Genomic DNA, 17,622 nt, shown 5'->3' on the forward strand with positions numbered 1-17,622 from the left:
AGAAAGAAACAAATTAAATTCCTATCTAGGGAAAAACTATAAAAACTTATAAAAAAATTTCCACTTGAAAAATATGTAAGCAATTTTAATACAGCGCAATAACCCAAAAAAGTATACAATTTTTTTTAGAATTAATTACTACACTATACAGTATACAATTAAGGTTGGTACTTTTAACCTTAATATGAAATAGTTTCAAAACACTCAATATTTCATAGCATATGCACCACTAATTTACACAAACCATAAATACCATCCACACTATGACGTAGCAATTCAGGTATTTACATGTAGTTTAAGATCTATAGTAAAGTGTAGTAACAACCAATACCTCATATGCGATTCCCTCTCAGTTGGCGGACTGCCTGTATCTCGCTGCCTTACAAATAAATGAAAACAAAGCTTCAAATTTAGAATAAGGGCCAGGTTAAACCAAAGATTTCAGTGTAGGTGATATCAGAGACCTTCGTTATTATGCAGTATGTCTTAGCATCTCGTAGAATCTTCAACAAACTCAAAAACACCAATAGATTTAAAATCTCATAAAGTGTCTTAGATTTAAAAAAATATACAATACCATTTGGCATTCCAGTAACTATTACCACTTGGGGTAGGGCAACTGAATTATGATGAATCCTAAAGTTAACAAAAGTATCAAGCTGAAAATTCATATAAAGCAAGGCTTGAATTATTATTTTTTTAAACCTTTGCTATATTTTTAAATTGTTTAAGCCACTATATATTAATTAAAATTTTTTCTTACTCTCCATGTCTGTGACTTCCTTAGTTTTGACATGATTGGATGATTTTGCTATGACCATTTTTTCCTGTCTTCAGTCTAAGGTTCCCCAACTGAAATATCACAGCTGTGTTATTTAGCTTTCAATTTAGCAGCTCTGGTTAACATCCGTCACTATCTTTCTGTTATTACTAATGATGTCTTTATTTTTCTGCCAATGGAAGTCTGCATACAGAGCTAAGCAAATTACATATTTTTGTACACTAAACTACACCAGTTCTTAATTCCATTGAAAACCCGGGCAAACTTCTACTACTGCTTCACAGATGACATTTTTCTTCTATTTCAAAACAGAAATGAATCTTTTCATGCTGAAGAAAACTTTTGGTAGGACACAAAGAGGGAGTATCAAGTTCGTTGTTATGATTTACAATACGCCTTCCTTATCCATGGGTATTAAGTTTGGAGGTCCTCATGAATAGTGAACTCTATGGATAAGAAGCGTCAGGGATACCAATACAATGGAAGAACAGATAACTCACTGGGTAATCCACTGCCTAAGCTAAAATGTTGTGAATAGGGCACAACTTTACATTTTTGAAGAGCAGTTTGAGAAATGTATAAATGGATTTCCCCAACATTACCCACTTGCTTGACTATGTGTAAGTGAAACAAATCCTTTTTTCAATGGCTAAATTGATGCAATTTCAAAGCTTAATTTGCCTTTTACTCCTTACTCCTAAAACTAGCTGAACTCAGGACAGATATTGTTTATGAGATCGGCATTGTCCCTCGTTGATGTCGCTCACTAACACGCAATTCATTGTAATGTTGCTACATTTATCATCAAATTTAAGAAGGCTACATGATAGCTCTGTCTTTTCAATTATAGATATTATAATGTAATTTGGCAGGAATAGAGAATCTTCGTTTCCCATCAATCCCTGAAATTTTCATTTAGATATCATTCTAGGAAAAATTTACTCCACCTCCAAAAATAACCATTCAACCCTTACCGAAATGAACGTTTGCTGTGGCTTTTTTATGGCAGATATCAACATGAAAATTTGTATGGACAAAGTAAATATCAATCCCATAAATCCCTGAATATTTCATTTAAATATGTGAAGTATTCTACGAGTAATTTACGGTGCCACAGAAAATCGAGAAGTATCAATATGAAAATTGGTATGAATGTACTGTACAGTAGTTCACAAAATGCCTATCAAAATCATTTGGAAATCTGTAAAACTATAGGAGAAATTTATGGCTCCTCAATGAGATTTTAGCTAAAAATCGTCATTTACGAGTAAAAAGGACATCCAGGGCAAGCATATAGCAGGTATGAACATGAAAATTGGCAGAAACAAAGCTTATATATATATCTAAATAATCCCTTAAAATTTCATTTGAATATATTTATTGGTATAGGAGTGATTGACCCGCCACCAAAAATATCAGCTGAATTATTCTAGGAACAATTTACAGTACTCCACTGCCAAAAATAATCATTCAAACCATACCACAATAAACATTAGTTGTGGCTTTTCTATGGAACATATCAACATGAAAATTGGTATGGACAAAGTAAATATCCATCCCATAAACCCTTGAAAATTTTATTTAGATATGTGAAGTATTCTACGAGAAATTTACGGCACTGCCAAAAATTGGTCTCCCGCGGTTATCCAAAAATGGCTACTGTGACTTTCTAAGGCAAGTATCATTGTGAAAATTGGTATGAATGTAGTTCCCATAACACCCATCAAACCCTGTGAAAATCATTTGGATACCTATAATACTCTAGGAGTAGTTTGCTTCTCCTCACTGAGTTTTCAGCTAAAAGTCGTCACTTATGAACAAAAGTGACAGCCAGGGCATGCCCATACAGGTATGAACATGAAAATTGGAAGAAACAAAGCTTATATATTCCTAAATAATCTCTTAAAATTTCTTCTGAATATATCTATTGGTATAGGAGTTATTGACTCCGCCGCTGAAAATATCAGCTGCTCTCCCCGCCCCCACCACCTTGCTCCGAAATCTATGGTTAGGGAATGACTGGGCTACGGGTTGGGTGAGATATCTTGAAAAAAATTTGACATTTCATATAAGGTCACTCAATTTTAATTTACTAATCTCCTCTAGGCCACCAAGACTCCCTTTGGATAGCAACATATGTTATTTCTATTTCAACACACCATTAATGATGACTTAAGTGTAGCGGTCGACCTTGTTCAAGATCCAGAAGATGAGAGTCCCTAAGTCAGCTTCTATGAACTTTTGCTAGACACCGATGAAAACGTTGATGACCTTGATACATTCACTAACAAGAGTCCTCATATAGAGATGGTCAAAGCATTCCTGACACACATCATCAGCTTTCCAGTAATTTGTCACCAATATCTGATTGGATTCAAGATAATTATTTCAAACTTAAGATGCAAACCCATATATTTTATTTGGGCTGGCATGTATAACACAACTAGCAACATAGTTGGAAATCACAGCCTCAGTTGATATAAACCATGGGATCAGTATTAATGTATCCCATCTCCTATTCATTTAGCCAACAAGCTGATTATTTTTGTAATATTTAGGACTTCCATCACGGGTTCTGGAAAAAAAATTTCCAAAGTTTTTCCATCACATCCAAAGGTTGTGATTCATGACAGCTGGATTCTCATCAATGAACTATTTCTTTTAAGCCCCACAATCTCTAGAAAATAAATCTATACAGAATAAAGGTTTCCATCATCATTTAGGACTGCCCAACAAGTCTAGTTCTCAAATTTAAAAATCTACACAAGCATAATTTTTTAAATCCCAACAAACAACTCTCTAGATCAATAAAAGTCAGTTGTCAAACTCCTTTTCATGCCTGTCTTAACAAAAGACACAAAAAAGTGGTCCATCTGTCCTCTTGCTAATTAGATTTGGGATAATAATGTTGACTTTTGCAATAAATAACAAGCAAGGGATAGACTAAAAATGTGTGGAGAGGATGATAACCAACTGAAAATCTGGCAAGATTTACAAGTCTAGTGATATCCTTATATTAGGGTGCATTAGGTCTCTACTAGCCCCTTCACAGTTCGTGATGCAAGGGCAGACATGTCATGCCACATAGATATCTCTATATGAACCAGATGCTGTTCTGGATTATGTTTCCAATGAGCAAATGGTTAAAAAGTGGAAAGGATGATATGAGAAACCGAGCTTCTTCACAAAAGTAAAAATTGTCTGAAAGCTCTCTTCCATCTTATACTTTTAATATTCACAGACTGAAAAGATTTGATATTTAAAATTCAACTTCTATGCAACAGGCAATCATTCCATCATTACACTTTTGGACTGGAATATTAAACAGAATTTCTCACAGGATTTACATAAACAAGCTTCCAGATCATTCATCAAGTTCCACTATGTATGGTACTTTCTCAAGATACAGCCATGGAGCCAAAACTTTGAGACTTTATCAAATCAAGTCTGAATGCTTTGATGACATGAAGTACTGTATTCAAGTAATTTTAAAGGCTTCTAGCATTTGAGCAACTCAATATAATTGGATTTTCAAATATTTTCTTTGCATAATCTTTTCCCTAAAGAATATTTTTCCTAGCTTTTGTCATGCAGCATGTACTCCTGCACATGAATAGTTCAAATATTATAAGAAATGGGTTTGGGGAGAAAAAATTATTTCTAAGAATTTGTAAATTGAGCCCCTAAAATCTATAAAGGCTTATGGGTAAATGGAAGTATGGCTTAAGAAAATCACATATGTGTCTGGCTATCTCCATCTCTAAGGCGTTTATTACTCATAGCGCGACTGAGGTTTCAACTCTGATTCAGTTCAGACTACTATAAAGTAACAATTCCCTCTGCTAGTTCTATAAATTTTAATCCCTATAAAGACTATTTTTACAATGCCACAGGCACTATAAAAGCAGCATCACCAAGGACACATAGGTTCTTTTACCTCTCCATACCATTACTGAATCAAATACTAAGTTCTAAGCTTTCTTCACCATTCACTCAAGCATTTAACTTTTCACTTTTCAAGCCACTGATTTGTCCTTGTTATCTTTAAGCAAATCAATAAACTCTCCAGGCAGTGACTAAGCTTGACTCAGTCAGCCACGCTCATCTTGCTCTCTTTCCCATAAAATAATGATCAAGAAGAAATAAGAAATATCTTGAAAGATTATGATTCATAAAAAACAATGATTGTCTAAATAAAAGGGAAAACTTCAACAAATTACTGTATTTTATGATCACTTGCTAACTTTTTAAGTGAAAAGTTATTTATCTTTTTTTATTTTACATAACATTTCAACTAAACAAAAAAAATAAGAAAATAGTAAATGCAGTTCATCAAGCAGTAACCTTGGTAAATTTCACTAATGATGTCTATGTAATGAATAGTAATGCTAATATTTCCTATTAACGTTGTTAATAGTTTATATAGGACATATCTGTTTTGACGTTGTTACTGGTTTTAGAATGATTTATTGTTGATTTATTCTCATAATTTATTTATTTCCTTATTTCCTTTCCTCACAGGGATATTTTTCCCTATTGGAGCCCTTGGGCTTATAGCATCTTGCTTTTCCAATTATGGTTGTAGCTTGGCTAGTAATAATAATGATAATAATAATGACAATAATTAGTTAATAAGTCCTAAATCACTCAAATTACTACCAAAACATTCTGTTTTTCATTACCTGTTGTGGTATCTTTGCCGAGAACACCATTTGATACACTTCCATTGGGGATATTTACAGGTGTGTGTGGCACAGATGAAGATGGAGTTGGGAGCTGAGACAGTGGAGGTGGTTCCAAGTTACTCATTTTGATATATGTGGGAGGATTTAAATTTAGATCTGTGCTCATATCTGCCAAGTTCAAACGAGCTGCAATTGCTCGAGCACTATTATACTTGTGTCTCGTTCTTTGTAGGAAGCTATCTGCATAAATAAAAATATACTAAATAAACATATTCTATGATGTATTGAGAGAGAGAGAGAGAGAGAGAGAGAGAGAGAGAGAGAGAGAGAGAGAGAGAGAGAGAGAGAGAGAGAGAGAGAGATGCACAAAGTGAACAAGTAAAAACTCTCCTCCCTTTCCAAGAATGAAAGGATTAAAACTTTCAAAATATAAGTGAAATATCAAAATTTTTTAACATAATTTGTATTTTTCCTAGCTATACAAACCTAAGTCCCTATAAGTAAGGAATATATTTAGCGCTAGCTAGACGGCTATTGAATGGTTTAACAAGCAGTTAAACGACAAGTAGAAGTGAGGACGAGGAGCCCCACTGCATTACCTTGTTAAAACCTATTCAGGACTGAGAGGGGTAATTGAGGAGGGAAGTGTAACATAAAGGATTCCAGGGTCACAGATCTGCCCCAGTTTGGGGGCAAATTATGTGGCTGATATCAGTTAGACCTGGTCACTAGAATATCCAGGAATCCGAGCCGCGGCCCCTAGGAGCTGAAGCACAGAACTGTAACACCTGTCCAGCTTAGCTACCAGGTATCAAGGGACAAGAGTCCCAGCACCAGGGGTCCAAAGAACAGTGCTGTGAGTCACTCAGGGGCTATCTAACCCCCTAAGCAAGGGGGTGTCAAAAGAAGCCCTTCTTACGACTACAGCTAATTGGACTTCTGCAACTTCCTCTACTTCTTAGATGTGTAAACAGAGCTGAAGTTGAAGAAGAAGATGAGGAAGGTCCAACCCTCCCCTCAGGCTCTGCAAGCTGAGGTGTCAAATCTGAAAGACCCAGACAACGCTGCTCCCCTAAGGGGGGGGGGGGAACCACAATACTGTGGATACAGTCATGGGGGAGGAGTAGCACACTTACAAGGGAAAGAAACCCCAAAACCTCTCGGGCACAAGTGTCGGCATGAATGCACAGGGGAAGTGGGGGCAGAGAGTGGTGAATAGGTTAGGAGAGATTCATAGAGATACCCCTCACCACTGGGAAAACACATTCTTTCAGCCCTTGGGCTGGCCTACATCCAGGGAGGGGGAACCACTGCAGACATCATAGGAGCCACCAACAACAGGGACACACAGATCACGCCCTACACCACTGGTGTTACCTAGGGAGAAACTGGCACTGGGGAGCCTACCTCAAAGGCCTGAGGCCAAAACCTTCCCTTGGTCACACTCAGTGTCAGTGGTAGCACAGTGAAGAGCCTCCAACTTCCGATGGGGTGTGGCAAACATTGGGGGAACCTTACAAACCACCAGAACCTGAAAGCCTAATGATGTAGCTCAGAAAGCAGGGCTCCTTGCTGCTGATGCATACTCCCTGGGGTTCTAGCCAGGGCTGCAAGCGCAGGAGTGGCAGTAGCAGATGCACCAACCAAGCAGGAGCAGCAGAGCTCTCTTCCTACCCCCCTTGAAGCACATGTCTAACATTGCATAGGAAGCCATGACCTACACTCAGTACAAAGGGATGATTGTGATTAATCCCGCCCCTAGCAAGAAGCACAGGAATAGTGTGGAGCTATAGCTGGTTTAACAAAAACCAGATGTAAAGTCTTCCTTCCACATGCAAGTGTCTTGCTACACATTACAATGATAAACAGCCAGCATTCCCTTTCTGAAAGAAAAAGAAAATGAAAAATTTGGAAGTAATTTGTATTTTTCCTGATACAAACCTTAACTATTTATAGGGGCATTACTTTCAGCAAAGCTGAAAGGACGAGCCATTAGAATTTAACGAGGGTTAACTACCCATCCCACTAGTTAGCAGGGGGTACGGGGGTAGCTAGCTACACCCCTCACTCACACACATGTAACTGGGCTTCGCTTTGCTTGGAGGTAGGACTTTGATGAGGGACAGGGTTGGAGGGCAAGTATGTATAAATAGCTAAGGTTTGTATCCTTAGGAAAAATAAAAATAATTTCCAAATTTGTCATTTGTTATGTAACTGGAATACAAACTAACGCTATTTATAGCTTTTGGCCTTACCCTGGGGTACTCCTTATTGTGCAGGTTAGTGCACAAATAAGGCAGTCCTAACACCTACCTAAACCTGCTAAGCATGGTCTGCGGCCTACGAAAGCTGTGTGATGAAGTACTGTACTAGCAATGTGGCTTGTCAGGGTAAAAGTTATTCAGTCTTGTAGGAAATAACCGAGGAGACCGAGACATTCCCAGTACCACCTCACTTTGCCAGGGTACGGGGACGCACCAGTATTGGGACAAAACTAGGTTACACAAGGGAGCAATGGTTTACCTGCAAAGGTTTGAGGTCAGCTTGTGCAGAGGACCCTGAATGCTTATTTCCCCAAGGGAGAGGAGGATGAAGAAAGGAAAAGAGCCACACATTCCTTTTCATTCATTCAGACTAAGATCCGGGTAACTAATGCCCTCAACCTTCTGCTACTTGTCCAATAAGGAGCTTGAGGTATTAAACCAGCTGTTGTGCAGCTACAGTACTACAGGACCGATAGAGAATATATCAAGGAACCTCTGTGTCACGTCTTGCAGGTAGTGGGCAGTGAAAGTAGTTTGGTGTTTCCATACGCCACTTACAATACCTGCATCACAGAATAGTTCATTTGGAAGGTCAGGGACGTAGCTACGCCCCTGACACCGTGGGCTCTGGGACAACGTGATGGAGGAGGATTGGGATTCAGAGCAAGGTCAATGACCATGCGAATCCATGCGGAGATTGTGTTTTTCGTAATCCTCCTCTTGTTTCTGCCCATGCTGACGAAAAGTGAAGGCACTCTGGGCCGAGCTGCTGCTGTTTTCTTGAGGTAGTGCTTCAAATACCTTACTAAGCATAGTAACAGATGATCTGGGTCGTAGGTCACAGAGCGGAGACTCGTTACTCAGAAGGAGTCGAATCTAGGATCGAACCCCCCAGATTATGAGTTTTTGCAACAAACTCAGGGATGAAGCTGAAGCTTACCTCACCCCACCCCTTTGAATGGGTGACATCATACGAGAGACCATGAAGTTCACCAACTCGTTTGCCCGAGGCCAAAGCGAGCCCGAACACAGTCTTCCAAGTTAGGTGGCTATCTATTGCCTGGCGTAAATGGTTTGTAGAGAGGGCCTTTTAGGGACCGAAGAACTCGAACCACTTTCCATGGGGCAGGTCTCACTTCTGACTGATGACATTCAAGTTCATAACTTCGTATGAGGAGGGAAAGTTCTAGCAAAGAGGAAATGTCCATTCCTTTTAGTTCATAGGCAAGACTCAAGGCTAAGCGATAGCCTTTGACCGCTGAAACTGAAAGGCGCATTTCTTCCCGCAAATACATGAGGAACTCCGCTATTGCTGGGATAGTGGCATCAAGTAGTGACACCAACAACAGAAGATGTTCCACTTTGCCTGGTAAACTGAAGCTGATGGCTTTCGCAGATATCCAGACATCCTCTTTGCAACTTGTTGCAAAAATCCTCTCAGAGTGATCCTCTCAGAGTGAGGAGATGCTGGATAGTCTCCAGGCGTGAAAACGTAGCGAAGCTACTGCCTTGTGGTAGAAGTTGACATATGGCTGTTTGAGTAGATTGTGTCGTGGAGGAAGTTCTCTTAGTAGCTCCGTCACGAGCCGCAGAAGGTTCGGAAACCATTCTGCGTGATTCCATAGCGGAGCTATGAGGGTCATTGAAAGATTGACAGATGCTCTGGTCTTGTTGAGTACTCTTCTCATCAGACAGGACAATGAGAATGCGTAAATGTCGATGTTGTCCCACCGTTGTTGGAACACATCTTGCCAGAGAGCCTTGGGGTCTGGGGCTGGGGAGCAGTACAACGGGAGCCTGAAGGTCACGGCCGATGCAAACAGATCCACCGTCGGAGAACCCTACAAAGTCCAGACTTGACTTTGTTGGCTTTTAGATGATCCAAAGACCATTCAGAACCCACTATCTACGTTTCTCTGCTCAGATTGTTGACAAGCACATTCCTCTTGCTGGGAATGAAGTGAGCTGATAGTGAGACCAAGTGGACTTCTGCCCACCTCAGTATTTCTACTGCTAGATGGGATAGGGGATGCAAAAAAGTATCTCCTTACTTTTAGATGTATGCCACTATGGTGGTGGTGTTGATGCTCATCACCACCGCCGAGTGAACTGGTGGATCTCTTGAAGAGCCAGATATATGGCCTTCATCTCTAGGAGATTTATGTAAAGGTACTTTTCGGACTCTGACCAAAGGTCTGAGGCCGTGTAATGTAGCATGTGCCCCCCCCCTCCCTTCTTTTGATGCGTTCGAAAACAGCATCAAATCGGGAGGGAGGACAAGAAGATCGACACCCTTCAGCAGATTCTCGTCTGCCAGCCACCATCCGAGATTCGTCCTTTCCTCTGGTCCCATGGGGATCAGTGTGTTTGGCGAATCGAAGGACTGATACCAATTGTACTTCAGGCGCCATTGGAGTGATCGAATCCTTAGGAGATTGTTGGGAACTAGACGGGCCAAGAATGACAGGTGTCCGAGGAGACAGCCACTTCTGGGCTAGGAGTTCTACTCGTCTCGTAATAGGTCTTGCGACTTTCCTCAGCCTCGCTATCCTGTCGTCTGATGAGAAGGCTTTGTGTAATTTGGTGTCTAATATCATGCCCAGGTATACCAGTCTTTGAGTGGGAAGCAGGGATGACTTCTCGAGGTTTACCATGATACCCAGATCTTGGCAAACCCTCAGAATTTTGTCTCGGTGCTGAAGAAGGATTGCCACCGATTTTGCTAGGATAAGCCAGTCATCCAGGTAACGAAGGAGATGAATGCCTATCCTGTGAGCCCAGGGTAAACACACTTATGAAGACCTGAGGTGCTGTGGAAAAGCTGAACCGCAGCACCTTGAACTGGTATATTTTATTTTCGATGTTGTATCTTAGATACTTCCTTGAAGAAGGATGGACTGGGATCTGGAAGTATGCATCCTTTAGATCAAGTGTACACATAGAGTCCTGTGGCCTTATCGCTAGTCTGACCGTGTCTGCCGTCTCCATGATGAACGAAGTCTGCATAACAAACTTGTTCAGCGCCGAGAGGTCGAAGACTGGTCTCCAGCCTCCAGACGCCTTTTTCACAAGAAAAAGTCGACTGAAGAAGCCTCGGGGCCCGTCAAGGACCTCCTAGAGAGCGCCCTTCTCCAACATGGTCTGGATTTCAGCCGGAGGGCCTGCCCCTTTGATAATCCCATTGCAAAGGAGCTCACAAGCACTGGATTCTTTGTCAGTAGAGGGAGAATTGAGATGAACAGAATGCAATACCCTGAACGAATCACGGAGACCATCCAAGCTTCAGCCCCGAGCTGTATCCCCCTGTTCCAGCAGCTTTGTAGGCATCCCCTCACTGGTGGACAAGCAGGGGGATCTCCTATTGTAGCGTTTGCGGCATCTACCACCACCTCTCTGCTGTTTTCCCCCACGGCTGGATTTGGTGCCTTTCCGGTCCTTGATAGGAAAAGGCTTTTCAGACATCTTTACATTTGCTGCCGTCTTACTTGCAGAAGTTTTCAGTTAGCTGGTCTTTGGAGGGACTGGAGGTCTGTAGGGCAGCGATATCAGAGCCCTACGAAGAAGGGAGTGCATGTTGGACTTCCTCCACCTCTCAGCAGTCTAGTGATCTCAGCATTAGGGACCTGTTGGTGGAATCTCTCAGCCAACGCATCCCTTCGCTTCAAGATGGTATCGACCCACAGGTTCACCACCTGGTGGGGCAGAAACTCTATGGTGCAGATACCAGAGAGAAGAAACGTCTCCATAGCCTTCCTAGTACTTTCCTCAGAAAAATCTTCGGTCCGTCCCAGGATTCCCACAGATCCCAACCAAAGATCCAGCCATGAAGTTGCCTGCATGGCGTACTTCGCGACCTTTTCTTGGTTAATGATCTTTGATGCCGAGAACGGGACCTGCCTCTCTAGAGAGAGACTCTTGGTCAGTTCTTCAAGGGAGTGATGTAGAGACTTTGTCGAGCAAGGTTCGTACAGAACCTCATAGTACCTCCTCTGGTCGATACTTGAAGGTGGGAGGAGTTTGGTGGACGAGTTTGAGCAGTAAGACATGGAGTAGTGTGAAAGCTGCGAGTCAATCTTACGCCAAGCACCCCTCGACCCCCGGGAACAGGTCAGGACTGCACTGGACTTTGGAGGCTTTTGGGTGCCTAAGACACAGTCTAGGACCGTGTCTTTGCCTTCTTGTGGGGTCGTCTCTGGGTCTGGTAACCTGTTGAGGGCCCTTATGATAGTTAAAACCAGCCAAAAGGCATGTTCTGACTCCCTCTGGTCACTGTCTGAAGCTGGGCTGGCAGCGATATTGTTATCATCCACTGCCGAGGTCTCGCCTCAAGGTGGGTCGCGTTGTCAACAGGAAGGCTAACTTGGCTCCTGACCCCCTCTGTGGGTCTCTTGAGTCCTGGAAGAGGACTATGGCACTGTCTTGGAATCCTTTGATTCCCTTTTTGGGGGAAACAGGATTTCTAAAACAGAAGGTCTGGGTGTGATGACCTTCTTGGCAGATAGAGAACTGGGACCCTCTACATGATCCAAGGGCAGAACGGAGTTCTCTTCATGGGGTTTTACCGTCGGTGACGAAAGGGGAAAGCTAGAAAATGACTCTTCCTTATGAGAACCACTCAAGTCAGAGGGAGAGGCGTTCGTGGGTAGAGGCAATGATGGATTTACAGGGGAAACCTCTAACCTTGGAGCCCTGGCCAGAGTCAACTTGACCCTGGATGATGGAAGTTTGTCTGGTATTACAATTATTCTCTTCAGGGGAGAAGCAGTCGTGGTCCATTGTCGTGGGTCGGTCGAAACGGAGGAATTCCCTAGAGAAACCCCGGGGGCTTCCGCAGGTCACGAAGGGAACATTGGAACAAAAGCCTGGTCACAGCCATGACCAAGGCGCTGAACCATGGCTGCTTGCTCATGGATGCGCTATCCGATAATTCCCCCGAAAGGATAGAGGTTGAAGGGTCCTTCCGAGGAGTCTTCAATAATAAGTACTGGAAGGTTCGAGATCTTAAAACCCCTGAAACTTGCCCTCTTTCTCCTTCCCAGCAGTCGCGCTGTTACGTGTTTGTGGGGAGGGGAATAGGGCAACGTTGAACGGTAGGAGACCACCTTACCTTTCTTTGAAGCTACAACCACCGACTTTGGTGGCTGCAGCTGGCGATCCTTGCTTTGATGAGGATGAATACTCACCTTTGTGGTCGTATGCTGAGTGAGTGACGGCCGCTGACGTGTTGGAGAATGTCGAAGAACCTCCTGATGCGAATATGTTGGCAATCGCTGACGTGAAGCCTGATGTTTAAGCAACGATTGTTGAGCAGGAGTGTCTATACGTTGACGAGCCATGCTGCAAAATCGCAGAGTCGATTGCTACAGCTGAACGAAGGGATGGGCGGTAGGTTGACGACTTACAAGGAGGCAATTCACGAATCACAGGATGGAAAGGCGGACGTTGGGCCAACGATTCGCGCTGGCGCCGAGGCGATTCACGCACTGATGGACATTTGCGTTCTGAAGGTGAACGGTGCATTGGTCTGGAAACGCTCCACCAATAGCAGAAAATTGGCTTGTTAAGCTATGAGTGAGCGATTCATGAAAGGATGATAATTTACGCGTCGCATGCGAATGCTGAGGCGAACGCGGTCGCTGACGATCAGGCGATTTCCGAGATGATGAATGAGCAGGCGATTCTCAAGCTGCAAGCGGTTCACACGTAGCAGGCAATTTACGAGATGTTGAATGAGTAGCGGTTCACGGGTCGTAGGCTGTTCACGATGGCCAGGCAATTAACGAGCCGGTGGATGAGTGGGCAATTCGTGCGCTGCAGGTCAATGGTGAACCTGACTAGCAGGTGAGCTTCAAGCAGATGCCTGACGAGACGGAGAATGCTGCCGATGAACTGCTGCTGGAAGCTCCGGCAGAGAAATGTGACCCTCGTGGAGACATACTCTGGAGGAGATCTAGAATGATCCCTTACAGGCAACGAACAAACAAACATTCATTGAGGAGAGGCCGAAGATGGAAGCGAGGGTTGAGAACCAGAGGAATCAGGCTGGGCAGGTTCCTCCAAAGAGGAAGTGAAGATATGTCTCTTCACTGAGAGAGCCGAAGCACCCTGAAGGAATAGAGGAGGACAGACACGGAGAGGTCTTTTGCCACCAACACGACGTTGAACGAGTGTAGTATCAGCAAGCTCACTGTCAGCAGGCCTCCGAAGAGGAGTCTCTATGAGTGCCCCTTCATTGGAAAGGGGAACACTCACAGAAGAGGCGCGCCTCGGACAATATGCAAGATATTGGACATTTTTCAGTAGGGAGGCTTGCCAATCTATCTTACCCTTCTTCCAGGTTTTGTAGAATCAAATCATATGCAGGTATAAGTTGATTGTAGTAATAAAAAATGAGAACTAGGTAGAGAAGTATCCTTACCTAATGTTCAAACAAATAAGCAAGCTCTTCACTTCATCAGCCTTTTCATTTAAAAAAAAGGATACTCGGTACAGATAACACAATGGTCTGTACTTTTAACAAATACATATTTCATGAAAAATTTTCACACTTGGCATACACATATTGCAGTCTTCCATTGAGATGCCTCCTTATCCTCTTATATTTGGGTGAAAATTAATTTATTTAAGGGGGAAACATTCTCCCAAGAAGATGAATGAGAGAGTGGGTTGTATCTCATTTGATGGGCATCTCTCACTCCCTGGAAGTGCTAACCTGCCTAATTCATCAATTATAGGATATTTTTTCCTTGAAAGCAGCTAAGTAATACACTTTTCTATACTCGTGTTTAAGGCAATTGCTTTTTTATCTACAAAACACAAAATCTTACTCAAAATTACTTCTTTTGAAATCAAATATAGTAAGAAACAAAGTACAGGTAATTATTGTCTAATACCAACAGGAAATATCTTACCAAATTCAATAAATGCGTATGGTCTCCTGACTGATTTGACAACTGAAGCTGTATATAGGATGTTAAATTCCTTCATAAGTTCATCAAGGAAACTAAATGCCAATATATGAGGATAGTTGGGCTCACATACAACCATGTACGCTGTGCAGTCATCCATGACGCAACTGAAAACAGAAATATTTTGATTAATTCATAATAATATCACAGAATTTCCAGTACAAATACAAAACTAGAATTCAATAAAAAGTTATTTATCTACACAGTTGATTGATTTCTTAAAAACCATAAACCTACAGGAACAATGCCAGGGCCCCAGCCACCCATTGAGATACTACTGCTAGAGAGTTATTGGGTCCTTTGGCCCCTCTCTCTGGTTACGGATAATTTTGTCTTTGCCTACACATACACTGAATAGTCTGGCCCCTCCTTTACATACTCATGTCCTCATACACCTCACAATACTGAGATTACCAAACAATTCTTCTTGGCTCGAGGGGTTAACTACTGAAAAGTTATTGTTCAGTGGCCATTTTCCTCTTGGTAAGGGTAGAAGAGACTCTTTAGCTATGTCAAGCTGCTCTTCTAGGACACTCCAAAATCAAACCATTGTTTTCTAGTATTAGGCAGTGCCATAGCCTCTGTACCATGGCCTTCCACTGTCTTAGATTAGAGTTCTCTTGCTTGAGGGTACACTTTGACATGCTGTTCTATCTTATTTCTCTTTCTCCTGTTTTTTTTTAAGTTTTTATAGTTATATAAGAAAGATCTAATTTAATGTTTTTGTTTTTACAGTTCATAGTATATTTTACTCTTTTTGGGCTCAAGCCATGTCGTCCTGATGGAAGTTCCTAAAGGGTAGCTTCCTTGGGTATATATAACTACGGCGATATTCCCAGAGAATTTACCTTAAGGTACCCAGAATTCTAACTCCTGGAGCGAATATCCCTAATAAAAGAACCAGGGATATCGCGAAATATCAGAGGACGTATTCTTGACACGCCACATAGCAATCTGCACCCCGAACAGAGTTAACACTTCGAAGGGGTCAATTGGCAAGAAAACGAAAACGAGAAAGAAAGGAGAGCCGCTCGCAAGGTATCTCTCCTCTCCCGTTTCGTAAGCGTGCATTGCGCCGCTCACGGCGCCATCTGTATTCCTTTTTGCGTAGCTCAACAACTCGGTGTTTTTTCCCTGTGTTTCTCGCAATTCTTGGATTATTTCAACTTATAATGCTTTCTCCAACTTCTTCTGCTTCTGATAAGTTGAGTATTATTTCTTTTATGTATAAATGTAAGCTCTTGGTAATTTTAAAAGTGATTTGATAGTGAAATCGTTGTTACAAGAGCTGTTGCCTACCGGAGGCGTCCTGGACGCTGTCGCTCGCTAGGTATGAGTTATTTAGTTAGCCAGAGCGACGTTCTCGGCTGTTTCGCTTTAATAATTTTAGCTGTTTAGCGTTACATAGGATTTCTTTATATGATGCTTTTAGTATTTTTGTTTTGGCGAAGGATTTGCCGATTCTGGCCTATGCTAGACCTTGTAGCCTAGTCGTCTGGCCCTAGTACTTTCCTGCATGATATTCAGATTTCTGAGTGTTTTAAAATTTTATTGAAGCTTTAGGCAGTTTTATACATTTAAGATTATGTTGATTTTCTTCCAAGATAGTATACAAGTGAGTTTCGGTGATTTAGGTAATCGATTCTCTTTGCGCCTAGGCTAGTTGTCTATGGGGCCTTAGTATACTTTCTCACACTCCCCGGTTGCTCTCTTCTCTTCGGAGAAGGTGTGCAATCCCTTTCCCTCTGTTTAAGCCTTGGGCTTAACCCTAATGGTTTATCTGAATTGACTTTAGATACAACTATATTAGGGTGTTTCTGTTCCTTCCTGTTTCTAGTAAGTCTGGCTTCAGGGAGGGGGCAGGACATCAGAGTTCTTAGACTGAGTCTGTTTATGTCTAGCTTGTGATTGAGATTCCCTTGCTAGACTGACAACAGACATTGGAGGCTTAGCCTCCTTAGTTCACTTCCAAAGGTTTCTGTACGAGATGATTCCTTCTTCTTGTGATCTAGCAGACTAGTCCAGTGTTGTTGTTCTCGGTGTGGAGGATAAGATCCTCTTTTCTGTGAATAACAACGCCTTCCTTGCTTTGGTTCTGAGGGAGTTGGCAAGTATTGCTGGCCTCCCTCCTCGGATCTCCCCTAGGCTAAGATGAGTTTTCTTGGCTGCGGGTGATTCATTACTAGAGCAAGGTTGGCAGGACCCTCTTCTCCCTTTCCCCCCCTTTCATTTGTGATGGCCTAGCCATTGCATTCCTGTCCGTCATTCTACATCTGTACCTAGCATAGGTTAGGATGTGGGGTTGACTCAGTCCCTTGCCTACTGCCGGCCGGCAAGGGTCTTCTGCTTTGAGTGCTGCCCGGACCTCCCTTGGTCTCTCATCCATGTTTGTCTGTAGAGCCAGATGGCATTGGTCAGGAAGCCTGAAGTTATATTCTCCCCTTCCTTATGTGCACTCTTTCGGGTTGCCGGGTTATGAGGTAGTACAGTCTCTTATCCCGGCATCCATTTTGTTTTTCTTCTAGTTTTGTACCCTAGCCCGGCTGCCGGCCACGGGCAGTCGGAGTTCTCTGGTTCTTTTGCTGCCGGCCGGCATTGGTTGTATACCTTTGCCGGCCGGCTATATATCACACCATTGTCTGCTGGCCGCTACGATTGGTGGCCGGCAGCCGGGTGCTATCTTGTGTAGTTGCCGGCCGGCACATGCATTTGAACCAGCGTTCTTCCACCTTATAGTTCTTAAGTACAGTGGAACCTCTACATCCGATCGTATCTACATCCGAATTTTCCAACATCCGAAGTAAAATTCGAGCAAATTTTTGACTCTACACCCGAATTTTATTTCGACACACGAAGTAGCAATTTTCGTCGTACCGGTTGTATCCGAATTTTTCGACACGCGAAGTACAATTCGAACACGTTCC

At 42.5% G+C, this 17,622-nt stretch overlaps 1 protein-coding gene across 3 annotated transcripts in view; it reads right to left on the reverse strand.

Moving 5' to 3' along the window:
• The window catches only part of LOC137652230 (vesicle-trafficking protein SEC22a-like), a 58,947-nt gene that overhangs the window by 24,140 nt on the left and 17,185 nt on the right, over nucleotides 1-17,622 (reverse strand). For all 3 annotated transcript variants that reach the window (XM_068385465.1, XM_068385468.1, XM_068385467.1), the window contains exons 3-4: nucleotides 14,642-14,805; nucleotides 5,464-5,706 (exon numbers count right to left, since the gene is read on the reverse strand). In XM_068385465.1, the coding sequence (XP_068241566.1) occupies nucleotides 5,464-5,706; nucleotides 14,642-14,805 (407 nt within the window). The remainder of the gene's footprint in view (nucleotides 1-5,463; nucleotides 5,707-14,641; nucleotides 14,806-17,622) is intronic.

The sequence above is a fragment of the Palaemon carinicauda genome, chromosome 13 (genome assembly GCF_036898095.1).
Source record: "Palaemon carinicauda isolate YSFRI2023 chromosome 13, ASM3689809v2, whole genome shotgun sequence".
Taxonomy (NCBI): Eukaryota; Metazoa; Arthropoda; class Malacostraca; order Decapoda; family Palaemonidae; genus Palaemon; species Palaemon carinicauda.